This window comes from Chelonoidis abingdonii, chromosome 26, assembly GCF_003597395.2.
Source record: "Chelonoidis abingdonii isolate Lonesome George chromosome 26, CheloAbing_2.0, whole genome shotgun sequence".
NCBI lineage: Eukaryota > Metazoa > Chordata > Testudines > Testudinidae > Chelonoidis > Chelonoidis abingdonii.
Genome location: NC_133794.1, coordinates 11206781 through 11223843, shown reverse-complemented (window position 1 = coordinate 11223843; position 17063 = coordinate 11206781). Strand labels below are relative to the sequence as shown.

Below are 17063 nucleotides of genomic sequence, written 5' to 3'. Positions count from 1 at the left end.
GGGGGCAGCTCAGTGGTGCCCCCTGGGGGCGGGACAGCGGTGTATCCTGGGGCTGACCCAGTGGCGCCCTCTAGGGGCAGGACAGCGGTGTAGCCTGGGGTCAGCTCAGTGGCACCCCCTGGGAGCGCAGACAGCGGTGTATCCTGGGGCGGCTCAGTGGCCGCCCCCTGGGGGCAGGACAGCGGTGTATCGGGGCGGCTCAGTGGCCCCTGGGTGCAGGACAGCGGTGGAATTCCTGGGGGCGGCTCAGTGCGCCCCCTGGGGGACAGACAGCGGGTGTATCCTGGGGAGGCTCAGTGACGCCTCTGGGGGCGGGACAGCGGTGTATCCTGGGGCGGCTCAGTGGCACCCCCTGGGGCAGGACAGCGTGTAGCCTGGGGCGGCTCAGTTGGCAACCTCTGGGGCGGGACAGCGGTGTTGAGCCTGGGGCGGCCTCTGTGCGCCCTCTTGCGGTCGGGACTAGCGGTGGTATCCTGGGCCGGCTCAGTGGCGCCCTCTGGGGCGGGACAGCGGTGTATCCTGGGGGCGAGCTAGTGGCGCCCCTGGGGCAGGAACAGCGGTGTATCCGGGCGGCTCAGTGACGCAATTGAAGAGCGGGCAAAGCGGTGTTACCTGGGGGCGGCTCAGTGAGCACCTCTGGAGGCAGGACAGCGGTGTAAAGCCTGGGGGCGCGGCTCAGTGCACTCTCGGGGACGGGACAGCGTGTAGCCTGGGGGCGGTCATGTGCGCCCATCTGGGGCGGCGACAGCGTGTAGTCCTGGGTGGCGGTCAGTGGCGCCCTCTGGGGGCGGGACAGCGGTGTATCCTGGGGGCGGCTCAGTGGTGCCCTCTGGGGGCGGGACAGCGGTGTATCCTGGGGGGGCTCAGTGGCGCCCTCTGGGGGCGGGACAGCGGTGTAGCCTGGGGGCGGCTCAGTGGCGCCCTCTGGGGGCGGGACAGCGGTGTAGCCTGGGGGCGGCTCAGTGGCGCCCTCTGGGGGCGGGACAGCGGTGTATCCTGGGGGGGCTCAGTGGTGCGCCCGGGGGCGGGACAGCGGTGTATCCTGGGGGGGCTCAGTGGTGCGCCCGGGGGCCGTGTTCTTTTTGCTGAGGGCTCCTTGTCGCGTTGCAGAACCGCCGGGGCAGCGATTCGGAGAAGAGGAGCCTGGACAGCAGAGGGGACAGCACGGGCAGCGGCCGCGCTATCCCAATCAAACAGGTGAGAGCCGCGGGCACAGCCGGGACCCAGCCACCTCGCCCTGTGACAGCTGGCATCCCCCCCAAGTGCCCGAGAGGAGCCCCCAGGATTTTCCTTTGCAACAGGGACATCCTCAAGCGCACACACACACAAACCCAGCAAACACACACACACACACACATACACACCGCCCGACACATGCATGCCCGCCCAGGAACACACGCGGGGATGCACACAGCTCTGATGGCTTCAGCCCAGCCTCCCTGGTATTTGTGCATGTCCAGCAAGGGGTCTGACCCCGACTCAGGGGGAGCAGTCCCGGCACCCAGCCAGCCCACCGCACACGCGGACAAATGCTGTCTCCGCCTCCCTGGCCCTCCCGGGGCGGCTGACTGCCCAGATGCCAGGGGATAAGCGGCATTGGCTGTAATCCACCCGCTGAGCCTCTCCATCCCCCCCAGCGCTGGTGGGGATGGATCGGGGAGTGCAGGTCACAGCTCCGTGGGGACCCGGCCGCAGCCAGCGCACTGCAGTGACCAGGTCTGCGATCCTGCGCTGGGCAGAGGGCGAGGGGTATCCGGTGAGCACGGGTGAGCTATCAAAGCACGGAACCTCCCCCGGGCAGCAGCTCGTGCCACGCTGAGGACGGGGCCATGCCACACCCAGCCTGGGCCGAATGCAGGATGACCCACAGCCCTGGTTGCGGCTGCATAGCGGCTGTGGGGTCCCTGAGAGGAGGTGGTGGCCCCTAGTGCACGGAGCCACCACCTCCCAGCCACCGACTGGGACCCAGCCGACCGGGGTTTTATTCCAAGCTCAGCCACTGACCAGCTGGGTGACCTGGTGTCACGGAGTCCCCGGGCGATGCTTTGGAACTGCTCCCCACCAAACGAGTCAGGACTTTGGGGAGCCTCCTCTCCCTTGGAGCAGACTTGTTCAGGGCAAGAAGCTCACACGGCTTCACCTCCTGGGTCTCTCCTTGGAGCATTCAGCATCCTCTGCCCCTCCGTGCGCTTCCCACAGGAGTTCGCCCAGCGGGCCGGGGAACCACAGGGTCCTGCACCCCACTTATGATCAGACGGACTCTCACCACAGAAACAGAGGTTTATTCGATGACAGAACAGATCAAACAGACTTTAATACAGCGAACCGGACCCCTCAGGTTTGTCCGTCTGGGGGCAGTACAGACGCCCGCAGCCTTGACTTCATCGTCATCCCAGCAAGCTCCAGACCAAAAACCCTCAGCCCCTCCTCTCTGGTCAGCCCCTTTCCGGGGCCAGGAGGTCACCTGATCCCTTTGTCTCCAACACCTTCAATTGGCACCTTTGCAGAGAAGGGGCCCAGGCCATCAGTTACTAGGAGACAGAGTGTCAGGCATTTAGGTGCACTGGCCCTTTGCTCTGCAGCAATCACACATCCTTATCCCACCACCTAGATACTTAAGAACTGCATAGGGGAAACTGAGGCACCAACACAGGATTCAGAGAAAACATTAAGAACATTCCCAGTTCGTCACACCTGGCACCTGGCACAGCCTTGCTCTGTGCCTCAGTTTCCACCTCTGTCAAAAGGAGGGAGGGCCCCTTGACACGCATAATGCACTCTGCGACCCCAGGCCGGCAGCCCTGGGAAGGGCACAGAGTTCATTCCGCACCATTGCCGAGGCCGGTGGGAGGAGGTGGCTCAGGGCTGGGCGGGCTCCATAAATGACCGGCAGCCCCCCTTGCTCACCGTGGGACGAGGCCCAGTGTCACTCCAGGGATGGGTCACTCCAGGGGTGGCGCCGTCACCATACAGTATGGGAGGGGGAACTGCACTCGCTTGGTCCCTGGGACACAGGGTCCTTTGAGGCTCACACTGAGCACCCCCCCCGGGCTGTGGGCTGCACCTCAAGTCACCCCGCTAGCCTCCCCTGACGTGGGCAGAAGCCTGGAGGAATCCGTGCCCCCTCCCCTGGCCTTGGCTAACCTGCCCCACTCTCCCCAGAGCTTCCTGCTGAAACGCAGCGGCAATTCCCTCAACAAGGAGTGGAAGAAGAAATATGTCACCCTGTCCAGCAACGGGCTTCTCTTCTACCACCCCAGCATCAACGTAAGTGCCTGGCCATGCCCCCCGCACCAGGGCCCTGCCCGGCTGAGCAGCGGCTGAGCACCCAGACCCCTTGCCAGCTGTGGCTCGTTCAGGGGCTCTCCTGGTTTCCCCATCTCCCCCTGCCCGCTGAGTGCCAGCACTCAGGACCGGGTGCCCAATCTGCACCATCCTGCCATAGGAGAGGGGACTGGGGCTGGGCCAGGCGCTGTGGGGATGGGCACACAGGGCAGAGAGCCGGGTGGAGTTCGCTCCACAGGGGCTTTGCGGTGACTCCCCGTCTCCTCCCTCCCCCTAGGATTACATTCACAGCACCCACGGGAAAGTGATGGATCTTCTGCGCACCACTGTCAAAGTGCCTGGCAAGCGCCCCCCTAGGGCCATCTCCGCCTGCAGCCCCTCCTCCAGCATCAACGGTCTGGTGCGGGACATGAGCGGGGGGCAGGCACCTGAGGGTGGTGGTAAGCGACCGCAGGGCCCAGCTCTGTGTGGGGACCCAGCCAGGGCGTCAGCACCTGGACCGTGGGTGGTGGGCAGCCTGGCACTCCCAGGGAAGTGAGGGAGGCGGGGGGCCTGACACTCGTGTTCGTAGGGGAGGCTGGCACACCGGGGGAGGCAGATGGAAGGGCACGAGGGGGCCTGGCTCTCTCTGGGGAGGGAGGCCGGGCTAGGTGCCCCAGGAGGGTCTGGCATTCTAGGCTGACTCCGGGTCCCCCCAGCCTGAGCCCAATGCCCAGCTGTCTAACACAGCCCAACGGTGACACCTAGTGGCCTGGTGGATTGCTCCTTGTGCCGACTGGCACGGTGGGTCCATATGTCATCGTATGGGCCCAGCACGCTGTCTCGCCTGGATCCATTGTCCTTCGCCTTGGGAAGACCCCTCAGCTCCCCTTCTCTCCCCACAGCTAGCCTCTCCCCCGCGGCACTGACCATCCCGACAGAGCAAGTGGCCAAGGCCCTGGGGAAGACGGACAGGCCCCTCCAGCGTTGCGCTTCGGCCACCAGCGCCAAGACCTCCGGTGGGGGTAGGTTCGGCGCTGCCCTCGCCAATGGCTGGAGAGCAGAGTGGGGGCAGGGAAGGCCACTGGGGGGTTACGTGGCGGCTGTGGGGCACGCTGGGCTCCCAGCAGGACCTCTGGCGATGGAGGCACTGACGCTTCAGGTAAACCCCGGCTGGATGCTGCCCAAGGACCCTAGAGAGATTGAACCTGGAACCCCGATCAGGCCCAGGGGCCCCAGAAATCCCTCTCCAGAGCCTGGCAGGGTGGCTGGCTCCCAATCCCTGAGAATGCCCGTGGGGTTCTCTGGGCACCGGGAGGATCAGAAGATGGGCCGGACGTGGGGTGACTTCTCCCGCCTGTGTCTCTCTGCAGAGGGGTCCCCGGCCGGAGAAGGGGGGTCCAGCCCCAGCCCTGGCGGCAAAGACCCGCCTCCTTCGCCCATGATTGACAGGAAGAAGCATCGCCGGAAGAAGCTGATGACCCCCTCGAAAACTGAGGGGTCCACAGGGCAGGCGGAAGGTGAGGGAGGCTGTCACCGTGGTAACGCAGGGAGCCGCCCCTTGGCAGCCTCCTGAGCAGCAGCCCTGGCTCAGGGGCCCCAGAGCACCCTGGGAACGGCCTCAGAGGAGGTGCCCGGAGCCGAGCGGGGAGGGGCAAGGGGGGGTCCGGGGGCCCTTGAGGGAGAGGACAAAGAGAGTCAGCCCATGGGAATCTTGGACACGTTCGTCCCAGGGCACGAGAGGGGCTGTGTCTACACTACAAAGCAACAGGGCTTGAATCCTGGGTCCCGGCTTGACTCTGGTTCGGACCCTCCACCCCTGGGGGGTCCGGAGCCTGGATCCAAGCCCTGGGGGCTAGCGCGATTTGCATGTAGACAGGAGTGGGTTTGGCTTGAGCCCACGTTCGACCCCTGCAGTGTAGACGTACCCAGAGACCTGCCCTGGTGGGGAAGGACTGCCACAGAGCCTGGGGGGCAGGGTGACTCTGACCCAGAGCAGGGTGGCATGGGGCACGCCCAGCCCAGAGCAGCACGCCCAGGCGATGCCGCTCCATTCTGACAGCCAGACTCTGCGCTGTTTCATTCCCGCTCTGCGAATGGCTTCCCAGCACGCCCCACCCCCCCGCCCAGCTCTCCCCACGCCCCCCACTTCTTCAGGGGCGGGGGCCTCACACTGCTCACAGCTTCCTCCCTCCCCCACCAGCGCTTTGCCTCTCCTCCCCCCGGGTGGGATCCCCGTCTTCTGGCTTTTTCTCTTGACTGTATCCCTTTATTTTCTCCCGCCTCCCGCCGTCCCCCCCCCCCGGACTCTCGGCAGCCAAGCGCAAAATGTGGAAATTAAAAACCTTTGGTAGTTTAAGAAATATTTATAAAACAGGTAACGCGCAGCGGCCGTCACGCGGTGCTGGTGTCACTCATGCATGTCAATGTGCTTCCATCGTTTGGTGCCGCCGGCCGCCTGGCTCTGGTGCCACCCCCACCCCCAGGTGGGGAGGAGCCTGGCCGTACCTAGGGCAAGGGGCAGGGCAGACAGCCGGGTGTCAAGCTCCATGCCAACGCCGAAAGTGCTGGCTGGCACGGGATGAAGGCAGGGGCACTGCTCTGACAAGTTGCCATTGGCCCCTGCCCCGCCAGCTAGCTACATACCCGCATGCTGCCTGTACGCTCATCCCCGCCAGGTTCCCCCGCCTCAAAGCCGCCCTCTGGCCAGCAGCGGGTGGGAAGTGCCACTTTGCTGGCGCTCCCAGCTCCCTCCTGACACTACCCAACTGGCCCCAGCTCCTTTAAAGGGGTGTTTGGGGTCCTCCCTACAAATAAACCTGGAAACAAGGGGGTGCTTGGCCAGGCAGGGAGCCCCTCACGCCCAGCCTTGGTGCCCCCTGTCCAGCAGACAGACCTCCCCCAGCCTGACTGTGCAGAACCATTGGGTCGCGCCGGTGGGGTGGCCAGGTGGTGACCCTTCCCTCCCCCGGCCCGGGCTGGGGGCTTCTTTTCCCTTCTGCAGAGGAGGAGAACTTCGAGTTCATCATCGTGTCGAGCACGGGCCAGACGTGGCACTTCGAGGCTGGCAGCTTCGAGGAGAGGGACGCCTGGGTCCAGGCGATCGAGAGCCAGATCCTGGCCAGCCTGCAGTGCTGCGAGAGCAGCAAAAACAAGGTATGTCGGCCCCAGCTGCTCCCCAGGGCCAACCGCCTCCTGGGGCATTTCCCAGAGTCCTCTCTCTGCCATCCCGCTGCTGAGCCACCAGGACAGCCTGGGAACTCCCTGCAAAGCCCTGCCCTGCCACCTGGGTGGGGCTCTGCCTACCATCAATCAGTCTCTTCAGAGAGGGAAATGCAACCACTTCTGGGGGACAGCGGCCAAAGTGTACAGCTCCCGGCATAAACATGCATTGGGGGTGGAACTGGGCCAAACCCCTTTCTCTGGGGTCTTTAATGTCTGTGCAGGGAACCCTCTCACAGGGAGCGATTCACCCCTGAGCAGAGGGGGAGCCCAAGGTGGATGCCACTGATGTCCCACAAGGCAGAGGGGAGTCTGCCAGAACTAGAACTGGGGCCGTTTCAGCTTGGAAGTGGCTCACCTCGAGCCCTGCAGCTTCCGCTGGGGTACACCTCGGGGGTCTGGTCCATGTCCTGGGTCCGGGATCTCCAACTGCCCCCCTGCTCTGCTCCCTGCAGGCCCGGATGGACAGCCAGAGCGAAGCGGTAGCCATCCAGGCCATCCGGAACGCCCGAGGCAATTCCCTGTGTGTGGACTGTGGGGCACCAAGTAAGTCTCACTCCTGGGGGACGGGCGGCTGGCTCCCAGACCGCGGTGCTGATGGGAAACTCTCCTCCCTCCCTTCCCCCAGACCCCACCTGGGCCAGCCTGAACCTGGGGGCACTGATCTGCATCGAGTGCTCGGGCATTCACCGAAACCTGGGCACCCACCTGTCACGGGTGCGCTCGCTGGACCTTGACGACTGGCCCCTGGAGCTCACCCTGGTGCTGACGTCCATCGGCAACGAGACGGCCAACAGCATTTGGGAGAAGAACACCCAGGGACGCCGGAAGCCCACCTGCGAGTCATCCCGGTGAGTGCCCTCACCCCCGCCCCACGTGCCAGCCCCATGCCCACCCCGGGGGGGTGGGCAGGAGCTGCTGGGGAAAGAGGCAGAGAAGGGAGAGTGCAGCCCCCCTGTGGGGTTTGCCACTTGGCCGGTGTTTCCTGGGGGCGACAGCTAATGGCTCAGGAATGGAGGAGGAGGGGGTGATGCTGAAAGGCCCCTGGAAATAACAGTCCTCTCTCGCCTAGTAGGACCCTGTGGACACCAGGCTATGGGCATTACCAGCCTGCTGAGGAGTGGAGGTTGCAGGCATCATGGGTTGGGCACTGGGGGGTACCCAGTTCTGGGCACTGCAGGTCCCTGGGGGTACCCGGCTCTGGACTTTGCCCGGGGGGGAGGGGTACCCAGCTCTGGGCACTGCAGTTTCCTGGGGGTGCCTGGCTCCAGACACTGCAGATCCATGTGGGGTACTCAGCTCTGGGCACTGCAGGCCCCCGGGGGTACCTGGTTCCAGACTTTGCCCAGGTCCCTGGGGGGTACCTTGCTCCAGACACTGCAGGTCCCTGGGGGGTACCTGGCTCTGGGCACTGCAAGCCCCTGAGGGTACCTGGTTCCAGATTCTGCTCAGGTCCCTGGGGGGTATCCAGCTCCAGACAGTGTAGGTCCCTGGGGGGTACCTTTCTGTGGGCATGTAGGCCCTTGCTGGGTATCTGGTTCCAGATGTTGCCCAAGTCTCTGGAGGGTACCCGGCTCTGAACACTGCAGTTTTCTGGAGGTGCCCGGCTCCAGGTACTACAGGCCCCTGGGGGTACCCAGCTCTGGGCTCTGCATCTCTGCCCAGTCTGTCTGCATCGCTGGGCACACAGCACCACCCGTGTGCATCTCTCGCCACAGGGAGGAGCGGGAGTCATGGATCCGGGCGAAGTACGAGCAGCGGCTGTTCCTGGCCCCGTTCCCCAGCCCCGAGATCCCGCTGGGGCAGCAGCTCTTCCGGGCCGTGCAGGAGAAGGACCTGGGCACCGTGTTGCTGCTGCTGGCGCACAGCACCAAGGAGCTGATCAACACCTGCTCCGGGGACAAGGACCGGCGCACGGCGCTGCACTTGGCCTGCGACCTGCCCCATGTGGTCATCACCCAGCTGCTGGTCTGGGTACGTCCGTCTGCCTGAGGTGCCGCGGGTCCTGGGGAGCTGGGGGATCCGCTGCCTTCACTCATAGCAAGCAGAGACCAGATGGGGAAGAGGCACCAGCACACTGGGCTCCCCCTGAGCTTGGCAGGGTTCCATGTGCCCCCCGGCACAGCGGGCTGCGGGGCCAGGGTGCCAGCTGCAGGGCGTTCCAGCCACGAGCAAGCTTATAGCAGGGCTCCGCCCCGACCTGCGGTGATGTCATAAACCTGGGCATTGTGACATCACTGCCTGTTGCTCCGGAAATGGCTGTGACATCACTGGTTGTGCGAGTACCCAGAGACCTATATGGGGTGGCCAGTCCAAGCCAGGGAGGGCTCCTGCCCTGCCAGGTAGAGCCCAGGGCGCTCCCCGAGTTGGACAGATGGGGTCCTCCTTACCCTGCCCTTGGTTGCCCAGCCTGGGGACCCCCCGTGGCAGTGGCACATCCCTGTGCCCCTGCCTACTTGTTAGCCCGGGATTTCACCTGCCGGAAGGGTGATCCCATAGCGATGCCCGGCTCGCCCCTGGGGGGTTGGTGCCCACTTCTGAGGCAGGCTAGCTCTGGTCCAGAGCCACACCCCTCATCCCCACCTCTCTGTCTGCAGTACGGCATCGAAGTGAAGGCCCGAGACACGCTGGGCCACACGGCCCTTTTCTACGCCAGGCGAGCCGGGAGCCAGGAGTGTGCCGAGATCCTCCTGCAGCACGGCTGCCCCAGCGAGGGACACGGCACCGCCGCCACGCCCGGCCTGCGCCGGAAAAGCAGCACCACCAGCATGGGACGGTGTGACACTCGGACCGCTCTGGTATAACCAGCCAGCCCCACCGGACTGCCCCGTGCAGGGCCTCCGGGCTCAGCCCCAAGCGGAGGGGGAGACTGCCAGTGCCTCGGCCCTCTGCAGAGCCCTCCCCAGTAGGCTCCGGGCCTGCCTTGGGCCACCTGGACCGGGTGCGACAGAGCCCGAGCCTGACGCAGGGCTGGAGGGGAAGGACGCGGGGGTGGCCAGGGGACAACTTCAGTGACAGGCCCATCCCACGTGAGCCGCACCTGCCGGACGCTGAAGGGACATTTGGCCCAACGGGCCCAGCTTTTCCGGGCACGGCTGATGAGGCGGGCGCCCAGGTGAGGCCACACCTGGGTGCTGGCTGGGCAGGACACCGGGTATCCCCATCCTCCGGCCAGTGTCGGACAATTTGTATTTTTGATGCTCTATTTATTACTCAGCCCCTGCTGATGGGGCCCATTCTGTCCCTGTCTCCTCGGGGCCCCTGCTGCCCCTCCCTACTGCGCCAGCACATCTTCCTGAGGCCTCCCATGTGGCTGGGCAGGGGATGGGAACACACAGGACAAAGAGAGGCAGCTTTTTTCAGAGCACAGGACTGAGAGCCAGGACTCCTGGGTTCTGTTCCTGGCTCTGGGAAGAGAGTGGGGGGTCTAGTGGTCAGAGCACAGGGCCGGGAGCCAGGACTCCTGGGTTCTGTTCTTGGCTCTGGGAGGGGCATGGGGAGGGTCTAGTGGTCAGAGCAAAGGGCTGGGAGCCAGGACTCCTGGATTCTGTTCCCAACTCTGTCACTGAGTTGCCCTGTGACCCCTCCTGCGGGCCACACCCTTCCGTCCTTGCTGTGGGGTTTAGGACACGGCCGGGGTGGGGAGGGATCCTTCGTCCCTGTCCGTAATCAGCTTTGCCGGTGAAATGTGCCTAGTGGTGTGCCAAGGTGTTTGGGTTCCCAGCCTGCCCTGGGCCAGACAGGGACCCGCAGCAAGGGGAGAGGGCTGACGTTACCGGGGGTGGAGGTGATGGGCCTGCAGCTGCCTCTGAGATGGTGACCCCCCCACACCCCAATCCATCTGATCCAGCTACCATAGCCCTGAACCTCCAGTTCCTGTGCCCCCCACCTTTAGTCCCCCTCCCATTCCATGAAGGGGGGAGGGGAAGCCTCTCGCCCTGCTCTCTGTCTGCACCATGCCGGGGGGGGGGGGGCAGCTGTGCCCCCCACCCCATGCGGCTGGGGGCTCCCAACTGGGTGCACTGGCCCTGTGAAGACACCAGAGGGCGACAGTCTCCTTGCTACCGTTTTGTGAGGCAAGCGGGAGTGGGGCGGCGTGTGGGGCTGGACGCCGAGGTTTCACTGGGGTTTCTGGGAGGGGTGCGGGGGGCTGATGGGTTAAAGGGCTGGGCTGGGAATCAGGCCCTCTGGGTTGTAGCATGGCTGTGGGAGGGGAGTGAGGTCCAATGAGTAGAGCGGGTGGGGGGGAGGGGAGACACCTGGATTCTATCCCCAGCCCTGGGAGGGGCATGGGAGCTGGTGGGGGCTGGGAGCCAGGTTGCCGGGGTGCTCCCTGCTGTAGAAAAGCTGGTCCCTGATGGCTCAGGCAGAGACACAGGACAGGAATCACCCCCCCACCCCTCCTCTGAGAGAGGCGCCAACACCTGCCCACTCCCCCCACCCTTGCCAGCCTGCGCCCACTGAGCCAGGCTCCCGTTTCATTCTCCAAACCCAGCTGGAGGCGCTGGGCTGCCCCACGCCTGCCTTCCCAGCCAGCACCTCTCTGAAAAGCAGCATCTCACCCCAGTCCTGGGAGAGCAGGGGTCGGGGGCTGGCATGGGGCATTGACATCCCCTCCCTTGGGTCACCCATACAGGAGCTGGCACAGCACCTCCTTAGCGCCAGGCCCAGCTTTCAGCCCGTTTCTGTTGTACAAGGGCCCCGTCCCCTTGCCCCACCGACCGGCCTTTCCCAGCCGCCTCTCGGGACCATTTTAATTTATTTGCTTCTCTGAGCATTTGGCTTGTGCCAGGAATCTCCTGCCCTCTCACCGTCTCTCCAGCGAGGCTGGGTTGGCAGCTTCCCTGGCACAATGTTTACAGGGCACGCGTGGCCCTTCGGTGTTGTGTGGCCCCAGCTGAGGCCTCCGAAAGTGGCTGTTGTGAGTGACGTGGTGTCAGGCTGTATTTCGATACGTGATCAGGGTAATACAGACCCTCCCACACACACACACACTCCAATCGGCCGTCCCTGCCGCCGCCCGGGGCACTGGCTGGCACGTTACCCCCCCAGTGCTGAGCTGAAAGCCACTCCTGCTGGGTCTTGCTTTAATTCCAGACCTGGGTGGGGGCTGATCTTCAGGGGCTGGGGGGTGCAGGCCCAGTGGCTGGGCCCGACCAGGGGTTCAGTGGGCCGAGAGCGCTGTGGCTCTCCGCTGGGCCTGCAGCCGGCCCCCCAGCTCTCCCCTGTTCTTCCAAACCAGCTGGGTGGATCAGTTCATGAATGTACGGCTACCGTGTTGCACGAAGACAGCCTCGTCCTCCCTCTCTGCGCTGTTCCCGGGAGGGCAGAGCCAGGCCTAGGGGGCAGGGACACTGCCCCGTCCCTCCAACCGCCAGCGCTGCCGTAGGCTCCAGGGGACGGGGCAACTGGGCTGAACCGGGAGGTAGAGGGGGAACTGACTGGCTTGCACGGCATCGCAATGGCTCTACCCCTTGGGAGGTGGGTAGTGGATGTTGGCAGCGACGTGGAGGTCTGGGGGAGGAAGCAGCCTGCTGCAGGGTCCACGCCGGCCCTGGGTGTGGCTGGATCGTGGCGGGGGGGGGGCGTAGTGTACTGTGGGGGGGGGCATGGCGCAAGCCGCACTGACACCAGTGGACTGTGTACAGCTTTTTAAATCTCTTGGATTGTAACTGTAAGTACGTAACAATGTCAGATTCAGAGCTGTAGGCGTGTGCCTGGTTATTGTGCTGGGAGCGACCCTGCCTGCAGAGCCAAGCAGGGCTGGGGCAGGGGCGGGCGGTGGGGGGGGCATGATGGTCAGGGGGAGTTGCGGGGATAACCAGGCCCCCTGTAGCTCTCTCTGCATCAGCGTTTTTGTTGTGCACAGGAAAGTGGCCTAGTGAAGCCGGGGGAGGCACGGACTGATCTTCGTGCCGTGGCTGCCGAGGGCTCCATGGCCGAGCAGCAGGAGCCACCCGCAGCCCCGAGTGGCACGAGGAAAATCGGAAGGCGGCCTGGGGGGGGTTCTGAGGCTGCCAAAGGGGGGTGGGCAAGGTTTGGGTCGCTGCCTTGACCCCTGCTGGAACCAGACACCAGGTCCTGAGCCTCTCCCGGCCGCTTATGGCCTTGGCGGGAGCAGCTGGGAATTCGCCGACGGGGCCCCAGGGTGGCCAGCAAGTGGGTTCTTGCAGGCACCGAGGTGAGCACACGCTGGCGCTAGCCAGCACCCCCATGGGCAGCGGGCGAGGGGGAGGGGAGTCTGCCAGCTCAGGCAGCAAAGGGCAGAGCGGCAGGGACAGGGTGGGGGCTGACGGGAAATGGAGCTGTCCCATTAGCAGCACCTGTTCCCTTGGGGACTGGGTCAGCAGAGACCCCATGGCCTGAAGGGGCCCCACACCCTGGCACTCCCTCAGGAAGGCCATGGGGATACACTCTGCCTGTCCTGGGGATACACAGGAAATTTGTCCGCCAGATGGCTTGATCCCGCATCGTCGAGAGGCCCTGGGTGCCTCATGTCCACCCTCACCCGCCGTGATCAGTGCAGTGGGCTCCCCCCACACCCCACAGGGACAAACCCTCATTTCAGCCAGAGGTAGCTAAAGAGAAGGGAGGGTTGTAATGACAATAGGACACCTTATATGTAAGCAGGATCTGCCCCCCTTAGCTGGGGACCCCCCAAACTCCCTTAGCTTGGGTGCCCAACAACAACCTCCCCCCAAACCCACTGAAGTGCCCTGCCTGAGAGCCCCCCCCTCCCCCCGCCTCTGCTCTGAGTTCACGCTCCAGTGCCAAATACCCCCTCCTTCCCCTCTGGTGCCTTTATATGGCCCCTGGCACCATGGGCTCCAGGCACCGAGCACCTCTAAAGCACCGCTGGTGTAACCCCGGCCCTTGGGGTTTCGCACCCTTCACTGGGGTCCGTCCGCGGAGCCCCCGCCAGTCACCCCTCCCTGGGCTCCGTGTGGTTCCTGGCCGTTAGAGCCGGCTGGTAGCGGGGTCGGTATCCGTGCGGGCGCAGGTGTCGGCTCAAGTATTCCAACATGTACATCTCCTCCGGGCTGACGTAGTGGAAGGAGATGGATAAATCCGAGCAGCTCTGGGCACCCTGTGGGGACAAGAACGAACCAAGCTCAGGCTGGCTGTGCCCAGGGGCTGCATCCCACCCCAGACTGAGCGGGGCGGCGTTGGACCCAACATGGCTACACCTCGAGGGCAGCAATTGATGCCACCCTGCCCCAAGCCGCTGCCAGTCACAATTCCACCCTCCGCCCCCAACCTTCGTGCCCCAATGTGCAGACGTCGGCCCAAGGATTCTGGCGCCATGCGGGAAGAGGCCGGCCGTGCAGCACAGCACAGTCCCTTTAGGGCTGAAGGCATTACATAGAATCATAGAATATCAGGGTTGGAAGAGACCTCAGGAGGTATCTAGTCCAACCCCCTGCTCAAAGCAGGACCAATTCTCAACTAAATCCCAGCCAGGGCTTTGCCAAGCGGGGTCTTAAAAACCTCTAAGGAAGGAGATTCCACCACCTCCCTAGGGAACCCATCCCAGTGCTTCACCACCCTCCTAGGGAAAAAGTTTTTCCTAATATCCAACCTAGACCTCCCCCACTGCAACTTGAGACATTGCTCCTTGTTCTGTCATCTGGACACTGAGAACAGTCTAGATCCATCCTCTTTAGGAGCCCCCTTTCAGGTAGTTGAAAGCAGCTATCAAATCCCCCTGCACTCCTTCTCTTCTGCAGACTAAATAATCCCAGTTCCCTCAGCCTCTCCTCATAAGTCATGTGCTCCAGCCCCCTAATCATTTTTGTTGCCCTCCGCTGGACTCTTTCCAATTTTTCCACATCCTCTCTGTAGTGTGGGGCCCAAAACTGGACACAGTACTCCAGGGGTGATGAGGCCTCCACCAGTGTCGAATAAGAGGGGAATGATCAAACGTCCCTCGATCTGCTGGCAATGCCCCTACTATACAGCCCAAAATGCCGTTAGCTTCTTGGCAACAAGGGCACACTGTTGGACTCATATCCAGCTTCTCATCCACTGTAACCCTTGTAACCCCTAGGTCCTTTTCTGCAGAACTGCTGCCTAGCCACTCGGTCCCTAGTCTGTAGCAGTGAATGGGATTCTTCCTTCCTAAGTGCAGGACTCTGCACTTGTCCTTGTTGAACCTCATCAGCTTACAGGTCAACCCCCCCACTCCCATGTCACTTGCAAGGGTGGTCCCTGGGAATGGGCAACAGGGGATGGATCACCTGATGATTCCCTGTTCTGTTCAGTCCCTCTGGGCACCTGGCATTGGCCGCTGTGGGGAGACAGGACTCTGGGCTAGATGGGCCATTGGTCTGACCCAGTGTGGCCATTCTTATATTTAATGCACTCGCAGCCCAGTCTGGAGAAATTCCAGCAAGGCAGAAATGTTTTACCCGAACGAGCCGGTGACTAAGAGGTACCATTAGTCACACTACTGGCTCCTACAGCCTAATAAGGGTCTAGCTATAAAGGATTCATTTATGTTATAACCATGTTGCTGCCGTGAGCGATAGGTGGTTAGAAGCTCCTCAGCGTTACGAGAAGCGCTAATATTGGTCTTGCTATTTATTCAAAGGCTGGTCTGCGTCTGTGAACCCTTTATCAGCAGTTTACAAACAGCGCCGTCACACGGAGCGCAGCCCAGACAACACCCTGCTGGAAAGATGGTGGCTCAGCCCTGCTAGGGAACATGACTACGTGAATTCAACCAACTCTGCTAGGAAGGAAACCTGCCCCAGGGGTTGGAGAGCTTATAACTGGGGGAAACAGGTGATCTGGACCACCAGCGTAAGAGACAGAATCCTGCCCCCCACCAGCCTGCGAAGGGGTGCGCACCTCAACCGCTGGATGACTTTCTCTGGCCTGGGTTAGGCAGAGATTCAGCACCTGGCTCATGAGGGACCCCGCTGGCTTTGAAACTGACCAAGGTCATGGGGATCGAACCCAGGACCGCTGGATCTAAACACATGAGCCAGCAGACTCAGATCTGTGGCCAAGGCAGTGGCAGGCTCAGGTGGCCCAGCCAGCACTGGGGGAAATGGGGAGGACAGCGCAGGACATCAAGCCCCACGGCATCCACACAGTGGCATCAGCACCATCTGTAGTGAGTGGGTGGAGCTGGGCTGGTGAGCGGAGCCAAGAATAGTGCTGGTAATCATGGGATCATGACGGTCTGGCCTTAAGCGTTATGAGGCCCAGTAGTCCTCTGACCGGGCCACCCACCTCTCGGCTGCCCCACACTCCCTCCCTGAGCCGGGACTCCCGGACACTCACCAGCAGGATGGGGTAGAAGGAGTAGGTGGGATAATAGTGATCAAGCCGGAGATTCTCCATCAAGTGCCTCTCTGGGGGGAAGGGGTGGAAGGTCTCCCGCCCCTTGGTGTCCCGAGAGTCCCCCGCCTGCACCCCCATCTTTTCCATGCACTGGCCCAGCTCCAGGTCCTCCACTGAGGAGGTGTGGGTGCACACTTGGGTCCTGAAGCCCTCCACGAAGCGCCTCAGGGCCTCCTTGCTGAGGACGTAGCCAGCCCCGCCGCTCATGTAGCCCTGCTTGACGAAGGGCTTGAAGCGCTTCCCGAAGTAGACGGGCTCCTCAGGCTTGTGGTTGGCCAGCAGCCAGCGCAGGTTGTCCAGCACCACGAAGGTGTCGTCGTCCGCCTTGAGGAACCAGTCAGCCTGCTCCAGGTGGTGCTGGTGGACGTACTGGAAGGCCCGGATGGTTTTCCAGTACAGCTGGTCCCGGCCTTCCTTGGTGTCCAGCCCCACGGTGGGGAAGCCATCGTCCCGCACCGAGCTCATGAACAGCACCACGTTGCAGTGCCGTGTCCTGTATGTATGTGTGTGTGGTGTGTGTGGGGGAGATCCCAGGATATTGTGCGAGGTTGAGTGTGCCACCACTTCTTCTGTGCTGCTGCTGGCAGCGGCGCTGTTTCAAGCTGGGTGGCTGAAGCGGTGCCTGCTGGCCAGAGATCCAGCCATCAAAGCAGCGCGCCTCCGGATACTCTACACCCAGGAGAGATAAGGGGCAAGTGTGGGCGAATGGGACGTTTCTTAATGTTTCTCTGACTACTGTAGTGGTGCTGTGTCACGCAGGAAGAGGGGAGTATTGACTGGAAAGGTTGCAGGGAGTTTTGCTGGACGTTTGCACTGGGGAGGGGATACTTTCCTTAAAACCAGATACCTGAGTGGTAACATGAGAACCAGGATGGAGTTGGAGCCAGGTACCCTTGCCGAAAATGGATAAGGGTGGGAGGACGGGAGGCGGGGCCAGATGGCTGGAGAGTTTCAGTTTGGGCTGCTGGAAAAGGAGGGAGCCAATGCGGCTCAGCCTCCCTGGTCCGCCCCCAAATGGCCTGACTGAGGGGTCCGTTCTCTGTAACCTGCAAGAATTCCTGGAACTGTGTTCCTGTCGGCTAATAAATCTTCTGTTTCAGCTGCTAGAGTCCCGTGAATTGCAGAAGTGAGGGGCAGGCCATGCCCGCCCCCACACACAGTGTACGTGGTCCCACAGGGCTCCCCAGGCTCCATTACAGTTGCCCACGCGACGGGGAAATAACGGCTTG

General features: G+C 63.0%; 3 protein-coding genes across 6 annotated transcripts in view; 2 read left to right on the top strand and 1 right to left on the bottom strand.

Annotated features, from left to right (window-relative positions):
* The window catches only part of AGAP2 (ArfGAP with GTPase domain, ankyrin repeat and PH domain 2), a 64890-nt gene extending 54513 nt beyond the window's left edge, over positions 1 to 10377 (top strand). For 2 of the 4 annotated variants that reach the window (XM_032786871.2, XM_075061131.1), the window contains exons 9-19: positions 1111 to 1197; positions 3163 to 3267; positions 3563 to 3725; positions 4170 to 4289; positions 4638 to 4784; positions 5582 to 5641; positions 6269 to 6420; positions 6942 to 7032; positions 7115 to 7337; positions 8205 to 8460; positions 9084 to 10377. In XM_032786871.2, coding sequence (XP_032642762.1) covers positions 1111 to 1197; positions 3163 to 3267; positions 3563 to 3725; positions 4170 to 4289; positions 4638 to 4784; positions 5582 to 5641; positions 6269 to 6420; positions 6942 to 7032; positions 7115 to 7337; positions 8205 to 8460; positions 9084 to 9290 — 1611 coding nt within the window. In that variant the 3' untranslated portion in view covers positions 9291 to 10377. The remainder of the gene's footprint in view (positions 1 to 1110; positions 1198 to 3162; positions 3268 to 3562; positions 3726 to 4169; positions 4290 to 4637; positions 4785 to 5581; positions 5642 to 6268; positions 6421 to 6941; positions 7033 to 7114; positions 7338 to 8204; positions 8461 to 9083) is intronic. The other 2 variants (XM_032786872.2, XM_075061132.1) reach the window with 1 other exon arrangement.
* Positions 1 to 17063, top strand: part of DCTN2 (dynactin subunit 2) — a 350710-nt gene that overhangs the window by 49978 nt on the left and 283669 nt on the right. The gene's annotated exons all lie outside the window — the stretch shown is intronic.
* The window catches only part of LOC116828554 (glycoprotein-N-acetylgalactosamine 3-beta-galactosyltransferase 1-B-like), a 15649-nt gene continuing 11783 nt past the window's right edge, over positions 13198 to 17063 (bottom strand). Inside the window, exons 2-3 of the mRNA XM_032786884.2 lie at positions 15775 to 16327; positions 13198 to 13573 (exon numbers count right to left, since the gene is read on the bottom strand). Coding sequence (XP_032642775.2) covers positions 13409 to 13573; positions 15775 to 16327 — 718 coding nt within the window. The 3' untranslated portion in view covers positions 13198 to 13408. The remainder of the gene's footprint in view (positions 13574 to 15774; positions 16328 to 17063) is intronic.